The 16407-nt window shown below is 49.8% G+C and overlaps 1 protein-coding gene and 1 non-coding gene across 2 annotated transcripts in view; one reads left to right on the forward strand and one right to left on the reverse strand.

Annotated features, from left to right (window-relative positions):
• The window catches only part of PSAP (prosaposin), a 33884-nt gene that overhangs the window by 1471 nt on the left and 16006 nt on the right, over nt 1-16407 (reverse strand). Inside the window, exons 2-13 of the mRNA XM_045878018.3 lie at nt 13741-13874; nt 11612-11686; nt 10902-11027; nt 9660-9860; nt 8947-9090; nt 7644-7700; nt 3739-3870; nt 2159-2254; nt 1676-1862; nt 1435-1592; nt 1045-1125; nt 699-806 (exon numbers count right to left, since the gene is read on the reverse strand). Coding sequence (XP_045733974.1) covers nt 699-806; nt 1045-1125; nt 1435-1592; nt 1676-1862; nt 2159-2254; nt 3739-3870; nt 7644-7700; nt 8947-9090; nt 9660-9860; nt 10902-11027; nt 11612-11686; nt 13741-13874 — 1499 coding nt within the window. The remainder of the gene's footprint in view (nt 1-698; nt 807-1044; nt 1126-1434; nt 1593-1675; nt 1863-2158; nt 2255-3738; nt 3871-7643; nt 7701-8946; nt 9091-9659; nt 9861-10901; nt 11028-11611; nt 11687-13740; nt 13875-16407) is intronic.
• Nucleotides 12902-13004, forward strand: LOC123847186 (U6 spliceosomal RNA). The gene has a single exon (XR_006791440.1). It is a non-coding gene; the product is annotated as a U6 spliceosomal RNA (small nuclear RNA).

A 16407-nucleotide genomic window follows, 5' to 3' on the forward strand; every position in this document is an offset into this window, starting at 1 on the left:
CAGTGGCCCCACAGGCCCCTTCACCCAGGATGGCAGCAGGGACCTACTCCTGCCGACTGTGCTATGCGCTGGGGCCGGCGGGGCAAGGAGCTGGACACGGCCAGGTGGGCATCACTGCCCCTTCCCCGCAGGGGCCCAAACTGATGGCAACCAGACCAGTGGCCACGCCCCACTGGTCATGAGGAACCCGCTGGAGTAAGAAGAAGCTGCGCAAAAGCACATCAAGTAACTGGCTGGTCCACCCGTCCTCACCCGAGCGAGCAGTGTGGTGCGCACCACGGGGGGCGGCCCGGCCAGGGCGGCACCACAGGCCCTGGAACCGCCGGGCAGGCACCACGCCTCAGGGCCACTCAAGAACAACGGCTCGGCCTTGGTGAAGACTCAGGCCAGGCTCCAGCCAAGACTGACCCCAGGGAGAGGAGGACTTGTGCAATCTCTAGGGTGGCCTCATGCGAATCCGATCCTGACCCTGTCAGAAGGGAACTAAAGGCAAAAACAAGGAAGCAGAAGCAAAAAAACACTAAAAAATACCCCCACCCTTACTTCTCAAAGGCAAGAACGTCGTCAGTCCCCCTGCCTTTGCTGGGCGGCCGCAAATAAGCCTCGCTGCTGCTCTGGGCCTCCGTGTTTTCCCGACACGAAGGCCAGCTAGAGCTCCCACCCCAGGCTTATCCAGGAGCGGCGGCCGAGCTACTCACATTGCACTCGGCTGCTGCCTCCATGCTCCGGCACCAGTAGCTGGGGCCCCACACACACTTCTCGGTTCCCAAAAGAGGCTTATGGGCTGCAGGGCAGGCTCCAATTTTCTATGTGGTGAAAACGGGGAAGACTTAGATCTGCCCTACTGATCCTTTTCAAAACCAGAAATTATCAGCTTCTAGAAGCAGCTAGAACTAGAGCTCGGACATGCACTTCCAAAGTCAGTGCCGCTGAGGGAAGCCCTGTCCTCCTCCCACAGTCCATCCCCAGAGACTCTGGCAGAACCTCAGAGGAGCCCCTGCTCTATGCAGAACCGGCCGGGCCCCACGCTGCCCGGAGGCTTACCAAGCACACGAAGGAAGGGTCCATCACCTCCACCAGGACTTCTATTAGCACGGGCTCGTACTCAGTCACAAACTGATCACACTGTCAGGTAAAAGGCAGACGGGTCCAGGTCGAGGCGTGCCCATGCAGAGTGGAGGCATAAAAGAAGGGGCGCTACGCATGCTCTGCCAGCCCGGCACCCCCTTCCCAGATGCCCCCACCCACCCACACTCAGCCTCCCCTCAGCTGCTCCCATTACTGCCCCTCCGCGGCTCCCCTTGAGCCAACAGACTAAGAAATGGCTAGTTCTCCCTGAAAACTTCAATCGGGGGCACAATCGGGGAGCTACCCCAGCCTTTGCACTCTGCAGGCAGGTTCGGACCTTCTGGCCTAAAGCAGCCCAGGGCGTACCTGCTTCTGGTATGGCTCGGGCAGGAAGCTGCAGCCTTTCTCGAGAGCAGACAGGATCTCCTGCTTCGTGCTGTTTTTCTCCAGGTTGTGGTCCAAATAGGTCATCAGCTTCTTGCACACCTCACAGAAGCCACCGTCCCTGGGCTGAATCACATGGACTACACACAGGAGCACAGGCTCAGTGCCGGCAGGGCCCTCCCGAGCCCCAGGGGCCGGCCAGCCGCCCCCTCACCCCGCTCACCAGGCAGCACAGGCAACCCCTGGCTGGAGCACAGATGGAGCATGCTGCACACGATCTCAGGGCTCGCCTCCTGCAGGAGGATCGACAGGATGGAGGTGCCATAAGTGTCCACCACCTCCTGGCACTCTTCGGTTAAGGATGCAGGCAACTTTGAGCACACTTTATCCAAAGCGTGAAGTATTTCTTCCTGAAACACAGAACAAGAGGACCCTACTAGAAGAGAGGCTGGAAATCCAGGGCTGGGAAAGAATCTCAGAATACTAACATGACCAGGAAACCAGCCCACAGCCAGGTGCTATTTCCTCCCCACAAAGACGAGACCTACAAAGCAGCCCAACCCCAGCCCAGAAGGACCCACCGGTGGGCGGCCGGTGTGCGGATTCCCAGAGCTGGTGTCCAATGCTGGCAAGGGCCAAGCCCACCTCTCTGCTGGTTCTGCCACTAGGAAACAGGAACACCCTAGCATTCTAGAAATGCACATACCTCAGTCCTGTTGTTGTCAATGAGCTTGACCACCTCCTTCACCACGTACTTGCACACCTCGCAGTAAACATTAGCCTTCGCCTGGACCATGTCCTTCTGTGGGAAGGGCAGGAGAGCACTTTAATGCTGAGACCCTCACCTCACGCCCCCTGGGTCCTGCTAGCAGCTCTAAAGGGGAAGGGACACCCTGTAGCCAGGGACAGGAGAATGTCACACACAGGGTGGCTTCCTCCCAGTGTCCAAGTTCCTGTCCCTGCTGGTTTTATGTGGTGGGAGACCCATCCCTTTGCCCAGTGCTCTACCACCACCACCTCCCACCACGTACCCCCAACCCCACAGAAAAACCAGGAATTCATACTTCAGGAAGACAGAAGCAATAAAACCTGCTTCGAAAACCCCAAAGAGCAGGCCGCATGATGTATCTTATCTGGTCACCATCATTTCAGCGTTCCAGAGTCATTTTGGGAAGGTGGGTGGGGGTGCAGGGCAGAGTGAGGACTCACTACCTGTCCGCCGTTTACAAGACAAGAGCTTTAAACACATTTCAGATCTGCTCCTGTGTTTCACGTCTCACAAGTACCTGAGACTGCTTTCCCAGAGCCAGCCTCTAATAAAGTAATACTGCTAAACACAACCTTCTGTGACAGTAGACACATCTCCATCTCTGCTGTCCAACAGAGCAGCACGGACCACACTTGAAACGTGGCCAGGGCAACCACGGAACTGAACGGTTTTAAATTCTGTGTGATTTTATTTAAACGTAGTAGTCACGTGCGGCTACAATGTAAGCTGTAACTCTCCTTCATCTCCTCTGGCTATCAATTCAGTCAGCAAAACAGGGCACTTCTGCCTCCCCAACTCCATCTGACTCCTTAACCGGGTGGTACAGACACCGCACATGCTGAGGAAGGACAGCAGAGGGAGACAAGACCGCTAAAGGTCAGGTGACACGGAAGTTCTGGAATAAGCAGCACATGCATGTGCCACGTGGTAAAACGTCATGGGGCCTGGGCCCTTTTAAGAACTAAAGCGGGAGCCACATGAACACCAGGACAAGTCTGTTGACTCCTCCAGGTGAACGGTTTCAGGACTCAGTCCCTAACACACTGCTGGGCCCGTAACAGGTGCTGAACGTGAACTGCTCGGGGAATAGGGTGGCTCTTTACCAAATGAAGGGCCCTAGGGAAACCACACACACCCCCATGCTCACAAGCAGCACACCGAGAGGCTTGTGCGTGAGCCCTGGGTGTCCTGGGAACATGAGGTTTGCGCTGCGGTGATGGTGGGCAGGGCGGAGGGGCAGAAACGTGTCAGAGGAGGTTGTAGACATGCTGCAGATGGAGGCTGATCCCGTGGAGCACGCGGGTTCATAACCAAGGAAATGAACGTACTCAGGGCCGGGAGCGGGACACTGTACTTGCACAGGGACACCATACACTAATGAATGGTCTCAAACTCAAATCCCTTTAGGAGTCGGCAGGAAACCAAACAAGCATGTGCCTCACAGAATGTGGTACAATGTGGAGAGTGGCCTGGGCATGACACGGCCCTGGCCAGGACAACACGATGCCACCAGGTACCTTAATGGGCTCCACCAGTTCCAACGCAGGGATGATGTTCTCCGAGACCACTTTGGCAGGGATCAGAGTCTGCATGGGCATCTCCTTCACTTGGTCGCAGAACCCAACCAGGCCACAAATCTCCTTGGGTTGCTGAGAAGGCACAGAAACAGTAGTCAGATGCAGGCCCGCACCCACCATCCCCTCAGTCCCACCGTCTACACACAAAGGTCGGGGTGCTGGGGGAGCACCCTGGTCACAGCATCAAGACTGACTGCCAAAACAGCAGAGACTCCATGTTAAATCTCAAGGGACTCCTGTAAGTGCAGATGTACCAGTTTCACACGGGGAGGAGGCCACAAAGCTCTGAAGGGAGAGCAGACAAAACCGCTGTCCCTGCTCCAGCCAGAAGCACCCCAGGGAAGTTAGACTTCTGGCACCTGTTTCCCTTTCACAGGCAATCACAGCCTCTCCGAGGACACCTGGTCTGCTCTAGAACCTGTTTCTCGGTCGAGCTGGTTCACTCTCAGTAGGAAATAAGCTGCATGTTCTTTCTAGAGGAGGAACCACCATGCCCACAAACTAACAGAAAGCCATATGTCTTAGATCTTTCAGTGTTAGGACCGTTTTAAGAAAAAATGGTTGACTTTTTAAAAAAAAACACATTCTATTTTTACGGCTGCACAAACACAGTATACACAAAACCCCAATGCCCCCAACCGATGAATTCTTTCAGGTCACAGAAGCTCCAGACTGATCCCCTTTCCCATCCAGACACCAAACCAGAGGGAACTAGGTAATTTGGACATCTTGACCATTTCACCATGATGATGGCCAAGAGTGAGAAAAGCATACATGCTCTGTATACTTTGTGAACCAAATACAACCAGCACCTAGCTCTGGGCCTGATGGCAATTGCCTCCCACCACCAAACCATAGAGCAGCAGGATAGGACTGCTAACACGAGACCTGTTAATGCAAGAGAGCTAGACCATGGCTATTGTTCACCTTGCTTTAATATCGAGAAGTCTCTAAAATTAAGTAAGACTGAGGAAGTCTGAAAGTATCCTAAATATTCTGTCTCTGGCACACTTTAAGAATGGGGAGAAAACCAGAATGGGGCCAAAGACACAGCAAGCTTTTTAGAAAAAAGACAAAGACTCAGGAGGTGTGTGGCTGCTTTTGTCTCAAACTTTGTTCTACTTCCTCCTTGGGGCAGCCCGGGTGAAAATGCGGGCATTTCAGCCAAAGGCCTCTCCCATTAGACTTCAAAATACCTTTGAAAAGTATTTATTCCCACAGAGAGATGCCAGTACTCAGAAGGGGGTACTAGCTCAGTTAAGTACAGTCTGGGAGCATGGTCCCAGTATTATGCAACCATTGGCCTGGCTTTTGAGCCATCTGATGTGGCTCCAGGAGCTGCAGGACCCCATCACCCAGAGGGGAAGAAGCCACAAATCAAGAGATTGTTTCCAACTCTCTGGATCCAACAGATGGGAACAGTCTGCTCACTATTTGGAAATGATTTGCTCATGCAGCAGAAGCATTTCTGGGGTCACAGAAAACAGGACTAAAGACATGCAATGCTCCCTTGAGTCATGACAGAAACAAGGTGTCCCACCGGAAGTCAGGCCTACAGTTAAGGAGGCCGAGGCATCTCCGGGGTCACCCGTGGTTCCCCATCATCACACTGGTGGCATGCACATGGCCAGCTGAGCACTGGTTTTTACCCGGAGTCCAAGGCCCTGCTGGCTTCCCTTTCTGGTCCCTTGAAGGGGAGAGGAGAACCCCAGTATCTCAAGTATTAAATCACAGGAGAGAGATGCAGAAGCTCCCCCACCAGCCTATTAACACAGATCATGCCGTTAAAAAAAAAAAAAAATGAGCAAAGTAACTACAACAAGCAGCAGACCACTACTACAAGCAAATTCCCCATCACATACCTGATCCTGCTGTTGAACAAAAAAACAGGAAATCGGAGATGAAAATAAGAGAAAGGAAACGACACAACAGTTAAGAAAAAATTAAAATAACAACTATCAGTTAACGAAGGTGTAAGTACATCACCAGAAGTTCATGGGAAACCTTGCAGTCACAAATCAGCAACCTACCTTGTTCCTATTATTTCAAGGGGGCCCTGAAACCTCTTCTGGCCCTCAAGGGACAGACCACACTGTCCAGCTGGTGTGTGCCCTGTCCCCATGCCCCTGACACACCAAATCATACTCAAAACATTGGACAGCAGATCCCAGAAAATGCCAGGTGATGAGGAGCTCTCCATCCTCAGAAGCCTAAGCCCCACATGCCTGCAAGGTGAGAAGCAGCAAAGTGGAACATGACACAGGACTGCCCAAATCAGGGGTGTGTGCTAGAATATAAAATACACCCGGGGGGGGGGGTCAGGGATCCTGCACCACATCCGCTGCTGCCTGGGCAGGCCTCAGGGCAACTTCCCCAGGTAGCCAGATGCTAGCCTGGAAGGCCGATTTGACAAAAGATCAAAAGCCTTACCCTTTGATTCAGCAATTCCAGTTCTAGTTATCTGTACTATGGGAGAAAAGGGGATCTGCACAGGCTTTTGAGTCCCAAGACAAACCCCAAAGCCACCTGAACAACCAAAGCAGATGGGTTACGGAAATTATGTTCTACCCAAACAGTAGACTACGCAATCACTTATAAATCATTTATAAGAATGTTTAACGACCAGTACATTCAGAAGCAAAATAATGCAGACTACAAAGTTTAAAGTAATATAAAACCGTACTACCTCACTGCTTTTTTTTTTTTAAACCACAAGTGATTTGTGATTTGGGAAGTATCATCCGTGTTTGCAAAAAACATCTGTGTAGTCTATCTTTTAGGATGAGAAAATTTTTAGTTAGCTATGAGGAAGCAGTTAACCAAATCAAAATCAAAGGCTTTTTATTTCCTACTCTAGCACTCTAGCTGTGTGTCTCTGTAAGCTGCCTCTGAAGTATTTTTAGAACAAGCCATGGTGTAATCATCCCAAATAAGCTCTCTCGTGCCTGGACGGAGCCCCTGAGCAGTTCCAGCAAGGCCACAGGGTCAATCTTTTACTGTGCTGGCTGTCAGCTCTCAGCTCCGCAACTCTGTCGTCGCAGGACGAAATGCGATAAGAATCACTGTGCCCCATTAGAACTTCACAGAAATAGGCAGTGGGCTACAGCCTGCTGACCGCTGGTTAGAGAACATACTCAACATAGTAGAAAGTCAGCAGGATGGAGAAACAGTACAACCCACCCCCTCAGCCCCCGCAGCTTAGATCTCAGGAAGCCAGGGCACGTTCCCAAGTAAGAATCCCTTCGGCCCACGCTGCTCTGAACCACGGTTTTCTGCACGGAGCTAGCTACCCACTGCCACCACCTATATCTTCTACCCCTAACAACAGAGGGGTGCCCTCACCGCCTGGACGCGTCAGAGGCAAGTGCGGGAGTTACGGGCTCCAGCAGCAGCCACGGCTAACACTGCTGTGGGGCAGGACCGACTCTTGGCAGGCAGGGCTCCCTGCACCAGTAAACTCAAGCCGCAATGCAGCAATTCTCAGGCCTGGCCTAGCTCCAGAGCAGACTATTCCCACGGGTCCCCGGGTAAAAGCCAGATACCAGAAATCTGATGGCCAGCTCAATATACACAGGCCAACTAATAACCACCAGAAAGCCACCAGGGCCATCCTGGGGGTAGAGCTGCCTCAGCCTGTCCCCTGGCTAGGGAAGGTAAAGGGGGGTGGGGGGGGCGGAAACGGGACTGAGTTGCGGGTAGAGTCTGCTGGTGGAACAAGGTTCACTGTGACCCAATTCATTATCTGAAGGGAGAAAAGGAAAACTAAACCATGTAATGCTCACAATCCCGGGACATGCAAAGTTTGAGGCAAAGAACGCGAGCAGGGAACTTCCCATGGCACCTACCATATGCATCATCATCTGGACGGCAATGTCAGAATACTGGTTGATATAGTTCTTGCACTGGGGAGAGACAAACCAGTTGTTAGTGACACTAACCTCTGCGATCACACACCAAAAACCCAGCATATTCCCAACAATGGCACCGCGTGACTGTCACGTTTCCAAGAGTACCTCTTACAAACATCTTGAGATAAAGATGGTAATTTGTTTTTCCTATACCTGATAGGAAAAGGTGTGCAAAGGGTGTGTTTTGAGAATGAGATGAGGTCCTCCAATCTCCTTTTACAGCCCAAACTTGCCCCGAGGTCACAGAGCAACCACTCAGGAGCAATTCTGAATGCGGATTTAAGAAATGCTGCTAGGAACCCTAGGTGACTTTTCAAACCCACTCATGCATTCCTGGACAAGACTTTAAAGCTGAAATCCAGGAGGAATTCCTGCAGACCCTCACAGAATAGTTCTGGCCACACTGGAGTGCCTCCATGGTGAGAAAGCCAAGGGTAGTTAACAGCCCTCAGACAGGGCTGAATTGGGGAAGCCAAGTTAACACAGCGATATACAAAGATACTTCAAGGAGGCCAAAAGATTCCCAGAGGAAGTCAACAGAGAAGAACCCAGAGCTCCCAGAACCAGCCATTCCTACCCAAGAAGGCTGCTCTAGATCCCAGACCCATGGAGTTATTACAACCAGCTTCCCTACACCAAGGTTTTTCCGTTACCAGGTACAAAACTAGCATTTTAACAGGTTTTACACGTCAACTTCACACACATGTGGTTAATGTGAATAGGGTCCAAGAAGTGAAACCCTCTAAGAGACTAACAAAATGAGTTTCTTAGCCTGCAGGACTAACATTCACCAAAGTAAGGAAGGCGTCCCGAGTGAATCTCTTGCAAGCCCCTGCACGGCTTCCCATGCACAGCGCACACTTAGAATTATGACTATACAACAGCCAGGCTTTTAAAAACAAGCTTATAAAGGATTCTAGTGTTGTTTCTTATATGGTGACTAGGAGGAAAACGAATCCTCACAAAAGTGGTCTCCTTCCACTCTTTTATACCAAGTGTTTGGTTATATATACAAATTCAACTAACCAACAAAGTATTTAAGTACCCACCAACTATTCCAGTTGCTTTCTGGGAAAAAGAAAATGGGCGTTGTTTGAACCATCTCTTCCTCAAAGCCCTGGGGTTGGAACTTAAAACGGTACCTCAGTAACTGAAGTTTTCTTGGGTCCCCCGCTCCAATGTCCAGAGCCAAGCTCCCTGGTCCAGCACACCCTCCCATGCATGAAGAGAGAAGGCTTACCATGTCAGCCATGCCAGGCCCCAGGAGGTCACACTGCGCCTTGGCATGGTCCACCAAGGCCTCGACAAAGGTGGAGTTGGTCCTTACGGCATTCTGGATGTCCGTCACCATCTGGATGCAGTCCTGGCAGACGTCCCCACCAGCCTACCGGGGGGAAGGGGGGGCGGGGGGGGTGTTTCAGGCTGTAAACACAGCATACTCCTATGGTAACTAAAAGGATCCAAATTCCCAAGACAATTTCCTTATGTGTTCATGACCACAGCACTAGGGGGTGACTTACTGAACAGTTCTGTGTTTTTAAAGTTTTTTGTTTTTGTTTTTAAGTAATGGCTACATCCAACGTGGCACTCGAACTCACAACCCCAAGATCCAGAGCTACACGCTCCATGGAGCGAGCCAACCAGAGGCCCCAGTTCTGTGTTTTTATAGGCTCTAAAATTATCAACAGGTTAAAATCAATTAGGCATTGATTTCAATAAAACTTAATCGGAACACAGAGAAGTCTTTGCATACTTTAAATATCCCAAGTTCTTCAGAACCTCCATGGCACAACTATTTGAAGGGTGGCTCGGGTAACTGCAGGGTCAAATGAAGGAATAAGCCCCCAGTTTGAGAAAACACATACACACACACACACACACACAGCCTCTCTCATGTCCCATTTCTACTCCAATCAGAAACGGGGCCCTCAGCGGCTGGGCCTACTGCCTTACCTTCTGCTGGGGCTCGCTGTGGGGGCCGTCCTGAGGGTACAGGAGGAGGGGGATGTTGGCCATAAAGGGAGCCACCACCTCAGCCACATCCATTTCCGGGATCTTATTGGACTCGAGCTGTTTCTGGTGATTCAGTTCTGCCAGATGCTTCTGAAGAGACTCGCAGAGATTGAGGGCGGAGCACACCTCCCCAGGACGGCTCTAGTGGGGAAGTAAGTCCAGCTGGAAATCCTCTTCCCAGAGGAAAACAAAACCACCACCCGGTGCCCCTGAATGAGTCCCTGTCCTTACCTCCTGACCTGACTCATATTCATGCCCTGCTCAAAAACCACCCAACCTGCTCCCCCTCCATCTCCACCTTAGCAAATGGCTCCCCCACCCGGCTCCCAGAAGCTCAAGCCAGAGACCTGGAAGACATTCCTCACTCCTCTCTCTGTTCCTCCCCTCCCTCAGTAGGTACAGCCCATTTCTCTTCTGAAACAGAACGTGCATCTGTCTACCTCCACTGCCCCATCACATCTCACATGGACTGTCCTGCCAGCTTCCCCTCTTCCAACTCCCAACTGGTGGGACCTAGTCCAAACCCTTTACAGAAGGTCACTTCTCCCTTTGAACCTTCCGAGGACTTCCTACTTGCACCTGCAATCCTTAAATAGAGCCTAAAAGGCCTTGCATGGTGTGACCCATGCCACCCTTGCCAAAACCTTGGTCCAGTCTTAGCACACTCCTGCGCTGCTGGCCCTGTTTTTTGAACACCTCTTCTTTCTTAGGGTCTTTCTAAATTCCACAAACCCAGCTCCTTGTTTGTGGCTGAAAACCAGTGCAATAGCACGTGGTTTCTGCACAGTAGATGCTTATTTGAATGCAAGCAGAACACCCCTGTAGCTCAGTCCACTTAGGATAAAAACCACAGAAATGAAATAAATTGCATGCTCAAAGGGAGAGCAAAAGATCTGACATGAGTTAGCAAACAGGCACGTATAAATGTTATAGCTGTTTACAATTCCTTCAGTATTCTATATTTCCTGCAACTCTCCCATTTCCTGTACTCTCCCCCAGCTGTGAAAGTTACAAGCAGAGTGTTCTGCTGGCCAAAGCCATCTTAGATGTCAAAATTATAGTAACAAGCTGTTGAGAAAATCCAAATCCACGAAAAGACTTTCCACTTTAATCATTCTGTTCTGGTCTGGCACCTCCCTGGGCCCCGGAAGTTCCCTAAAGAGTCTGTTCTCCACCACATACCATTTGTCCTTTAATCATGTCCAGGATGACTGGGAAGTAGGAGTCAACCATCTCTTTGCACGAGGCAGACAAGTTCGGATTAGGCAGCCAGTCACAGGTCTTCTCCAAGTACACGAGTATCTCTTGCTAAAGGGATACAGGCAAGGGTCGGATCAGGATGGACTTCTGCTCTGCACACGACTGAGAGCAGAGGACCTCCACAGCTCCCAACAAACAGCGGCCTCAGGGAAGAGTCCTGGGAGAGGGCTAGTGGCTGGCCGTGGCTGCACTGGTCAAACAGGCAAAAAGCAGACATTCCTCAAAATGAAGCTGCTCTGACTGCAGTCTCATGGGCACAGGGAATCCTGAGCAGAGATGGCCAAAACGGACCTAAAGGTAGCGACCAGCGATACGAAAATCCCCATCGACCCCGGGCATTTAAACACCGAGGCCAGGGAACAGCAAGCTAGGTCTCACAGCCTGTTTCTGTACAGCCTGTGGCTCAGGATGGTTTTTATATTTTTAAAGGATACGGGGAAGAAAAAAAAAAACATGTGACAGAAAAAGTATGTGGCTCACAAGATCTGAACTACTTTCTACCTAGACCATCCCTTGTTAGACCCCCAAAGCTGCGGACAGCTCGTTTAAGGAACGGATGTACATGACCACATGGTCCCTGCTCACACGTGGTCACTGCTCACACAAGGTCACACATACTCCCGGCAGCTCACCTCGGTGGCATTGTCTTTCAGCATGTCGCCTGCTGCAGTGATGACATCTTTGCATATGTCGCAGGGAAGGGATTTCTAAGAGGAAAGAACATGAGGGAGAGAGATCTGTAACGCACACCATGCACAGCTGCAAAGCCCCCCGGCCTCTGTCCTCTTCTATCTAACTGGGGACGTCAGACACACTGGCACATCCTGGTTCCCCAACCTAATGAAAAGTCCAGGGGAAGGATCAGGGTCAGGCAGGACTGACCAGAACCCTCTGTGCTTCTAGGGATAGATACCCTTTTCTTCTTGTACGGTCTACACCTCAGCACACGTGGCACTGGCCAAATGTCATAATGCTCACAACAGCTCCAGGAGGAAACTGAGGCTTGGAAAGGTGAAAATCAGAGCAGCAGAAATCAGAGAAAACCGGTCATCTGGGGTCAATTACTATCACAGAGTAAAAGGGGGTGCGGCAGAGAAGCCCAGCTGGACACTGGCACTGACTCCCGCACTCTACCTACCTTCCAGCTCCCAGGGGCCGCTATGCTCTCGTGGAAGCCATACGTCACCACCCCAGAGCTTAGAAACAGCATGCCTGTCCCCTGAGAAGCCTGGGCACCCCGGGCCCCATGTGGCCCGGGACATGGCGATTCTAGCTGCTTCTTGAGGCTCGTGGGAAGCTCCCTTTTGAGGGCAACTGATTTTGAACCCGTGAAGAAGGAAGGACCTAACAAGTCTGGGTGAGATGAAGGAACACCTGTGAACTTAGCTGCGTTGGAAGAAATCAATTTGAACCTCTGCGCCTTATCAGGCTAATACCGGATGCAGGCAACCATGAAACTGCCCTATCAAAAGAGAAGAGCTAAAGTCCTCCCTTTGTCACATGCTGAATTTGAAAAGAGGAAGCCGTATTAAAAACAAGATGAGAAGCAAATCAGAAACCAAATCAGAAAGTAATTTTGGCCACAGAGGGTAGTGTTTCAGCGAATTCAGAAACTATTTCTAAGAGAACAGGGTCTTTAATTGTTCTTCTCTTAATGAAGCAGCACTAGTGGCCGCTGATGACAAGTTTTACACCTGGAACTCCACACACAGTCAAGGGTGGCACATCCCGGAGCAAGCCACACGCATGTTCTGCAGTCAGCTGGTAGAGCCAACAAAGCTCAGGTGTCTCCTGAGGGTTCAGGTCGCAGGAAGAATGCACTTGAGCTTTGTCATCTCAGAGTATTCCCCATGAATGTAAGGAGTCCCACATTAATATGCTATATTTAACACCATTTAGATGAAAAATCAGTAGCATCAGCCTTGCTTCGGCAGCACATATACTAAAATTGGAACAATACAGAGAAGATTAGCATGGCCCCTATGCAAGGATGACACGCAAATTTGTGAAGTGTTCCATATTAAAAAAAAATTCAGTAGCATCTTTTCCAGTTTGGCTATAGCTAGAAATAACATTTTAAATAGCTACTAAGCTCTAGGGTCTGAATCTGCAATCTGCCTGTCTGCGAGAGGCAAAGAATGAAAATACCAAAATGCAGGGAAGGATTTCAGAAGTTTAGCATCCACTTTTTTTTAAGACGTATTTATTTATTTGAGAGAGAGAGCACATAGCAGCAGAGGGAGAAACTCAAGCAGACTCAGTGCTGAGTGCAGAGCCTGGGGCTCGATCTCATGACCCTGAGATCAAGACCTGGGCTGAAACCAAGACTCCGACGCTGAACCGACTGCACCACCCAGGCGCCCCTAGCATCTATTTTTTGAGTGACCAAGGGATAGAGCTGTGCCAATGTACCCAGCCCCGGGAACGGAAGCTGCAAACCTCTGGTCCCTCACCTGGAGTGCAGAGGTGGGACGTGCATGGTGGCCCAGAAGGCAGCATGGAGTGCACACAGTGGTGGCTATGGGCGGACCTCAGCCTCTCACTGCCAAAGAGAGACTCCCTGACCTTGGGGGAATAGAACCTTAACCTCTCTGAGACTCCATTTCCACCGTGCCAAAATGGATCCACCCTGCAACAGATCCTGCCTCCCTCACAGGGTCACCGTGAGGAGCAAACGAAGGGAGGCAAAAGAAAGTGCTTTGTAAATGGCAACAGCTACAGACGACATAAGGAGATTGAGTACGGTCCCAACGGCACTTACCACCGTCGGCTTGTTCCAGACGGTCTGCATGCAGTGCTTCAGGGCCCCACAATCAGCTGCCGTCTTCACGTTCTGACACCACACTGCTGAGCCTCTGGTGCATTCCTTCAGGCCCAGGACAGGGCTGGCTAGAGCTAAAAGAAAAACCAGCATGAGAAGGCGTCCCACCTCACTCACCTACCCAGGGTGAAGCACCAGCCCGGGCACTGAGCTGGACAGCAGCTCAGCCCCTCACCCAGCTGCATGGCACACAAACCACACGGCGGCATTGGGTCAAGAAGCTCAGTGATGTCTCAGTCTAAGTCACAGGGCTGGGAGGGACCAGGGACTACCTGCTTTGCTTTTTTCCTCTCAAACTATCTTTAAAGAGTATGAGGCCTTTTTATCTTTACAACCTTAAAAATCTTCCATGAATAAATTATGCGAGAAAACAGACATATTTAATTATAAAAAAATTTTAACTTCTGAAGAATGACAAAGTCAGGTTTTTTTAATCTGTAGGGAAAACAAGATTCATATTCTCATTACAAAAACAATGACTCTCAATATTCTAGTAAAAGAGCCCTTTTATAAATCTAGCTTTGTGAATATGTGCACACAAGTCTACTAACAAAAAACCCTCCATAATCCACTTTGGTATCACCCAGTGAATACGTGTCCACTCAAAACCGGGTGCACAGCATGGAATGTGCTGTGATAAGAAAGGACTCAGGCAGAAGTCACATGCGCAGAAATGGGACTAGGGAAAAACACAAGAAAGATACAAAGTCCCCTAGGACCAAAGAAACGCCAGTTACAGCAAGAAGGTGCCATATTTTGAAAGTTAAATAGCCGAGGGGGGAAAAAAGTGACAAGTTTGTAGCAGAATATGCATTTGTACAGTCGATAAGTGTGACTGTTAAGGACTTCTTAATGTATTTCAAAAACTGGAAAAAAAAAATCTCTCCTCAAAAAAGTAATCCACTTCTAGGGGCACCTTGGAGGCTCAGTCCCCGACTCTTGATCTCAGCTCAGGTCTTGATCTCAGGGTCTTGATCTCAGGGTCATGAGTTTAAGCCCCACATTGGGCTCCATGCTGGGTGTGGAGCCTACTCTAAAAAACAAAAGGAATCTACTTCCAGAAATGGATTATAAGGAAATACAGCATTCCAAGAGGTAAAATATGACATGTATAAATATATTAAGTGTAATTCACAATACTAAAAATAAAAGTAGATGTAACCTGAATGGCCAAAAACAGAGGGGGGAAAAACTAATGATTCTTACTAAAAAGATTATGTAGCTGTAAAGTATAAAAACATTATATATCAAATAGAAAAAAATTCAAGAATATGAAATTATATAGAAGTTGCACAAAAAACAAATACCTCCCAAAATTATGTTGTTTGTGAATCTCTTTAAAATATTCTATAAACTGCCTTAAGGGTACCTATGTTTCTTACAAGAGGTCTACAGTAACCTTGACTTTGGCACCTCACCTCTAAGCCAACAATTCAGCTAGAAAACAACAGATTCCATCCGGCTACAATAAGATGGGTGACAGCGCAGAAAGCCGACTCCAGCAACAGCTCAGTAGGACAGAACCACCTTCTACTGTGAAAAGGAAACACGAGGCCCAAGTCTGAGGAGAAAACCCACCCACGAACTAGACTGACAACCTCAGGAGTCATGTGGCTCTTTGCTTCAATTTGTAAGCCAATGAGAAGGCACAGTGATTCCACAGACATGAGGAATCACACACACACAGTATACAAAGCATGGAGGTTGGCAGGTGCTCTCACTCCAGGAGAGGGAAGGCAGTGAAACGCAGTCATTACTAGCTTTTCGGCCAAAACTATATTCCACAAACTATTCACACAAGGACTGAGTCACAGGTCTGCAGAAAGCTCAAGCCAGATGATCTGCACCCTTTCAGACAGTGGCAAATGAATTATTAATCTGCTACCCAAGTTACTGCCTTTGATGCCCCTTTGCAGCAAAAACCGCATCCGTAACCAGTTCACAAACCAACTGAACTAGCCACATTCCAAGAGCCATTGGCCTGGACTCTGGTTTCCAGGGGAAAACATGCAGCAGATTCAATAGTACATACTAATCCCCAGATGGTTCATAGAAGTTTAGTACCTATAATGTAGCCACGCTAGGCTGCGGCCAGCCTTCAGCTGCAGGGATGCGGAAAGGGGAGGGGGCAAAATTTGTGTCGCAAGGGTAAGGGCTCTTGGAAAGTGTGCGGGGGTCACAGAGACAGCACACACAGCAAACAGGCTCCAGCAGCACCTCCCAAGCTCCTTCCACGCACCGGGCCCCAGGGAATTCTGAAAAGCACCCAAGATACACCAACTGGTTCTACCTCCAATTGGGAGAAAAGAGCCAGAAAAATAACAGGAAGCTACAAAATGAGTCTCTAGGCAAAAGAATGCACAGAGATACACAGGGTGGCCAGAAAGAGGTTAGGCATCAGCAGACCAGAGCCAGGACAGGATTCAGAGAGCAAGGGAAGGCCAGGGAGCAGCCCTCTCTACATAAGGCCTGACCACCATTCTCCATTCTCACAAATGTGCAGTGAACTAGAACTTTGATCCGGGGTTTTTCTCCAACCATCCCAGTCAGGAATTGGCTATAAGGGCCAAAATCTATCAGGGAACAGGATGCACGATCATAGGCCCA

This window comes from Mirounga angustirostris, unplaced genomic scaffold (assembly GCF_029215605.1).
Source record: "Mirounga angustirostris isolate CCGP_5_RB_7025 unplaced genomic scaffold, mMirAng1.0.hap1 SCAF_6, whole genome shotgun sequence".
In the NCBI taxonomy this organism is placed as follows: Eukaryota; Metazoa; Chordata; class Mammalia; order Carnivora; family Phocidae; genus Mirounga; species Mirounga angustirostris.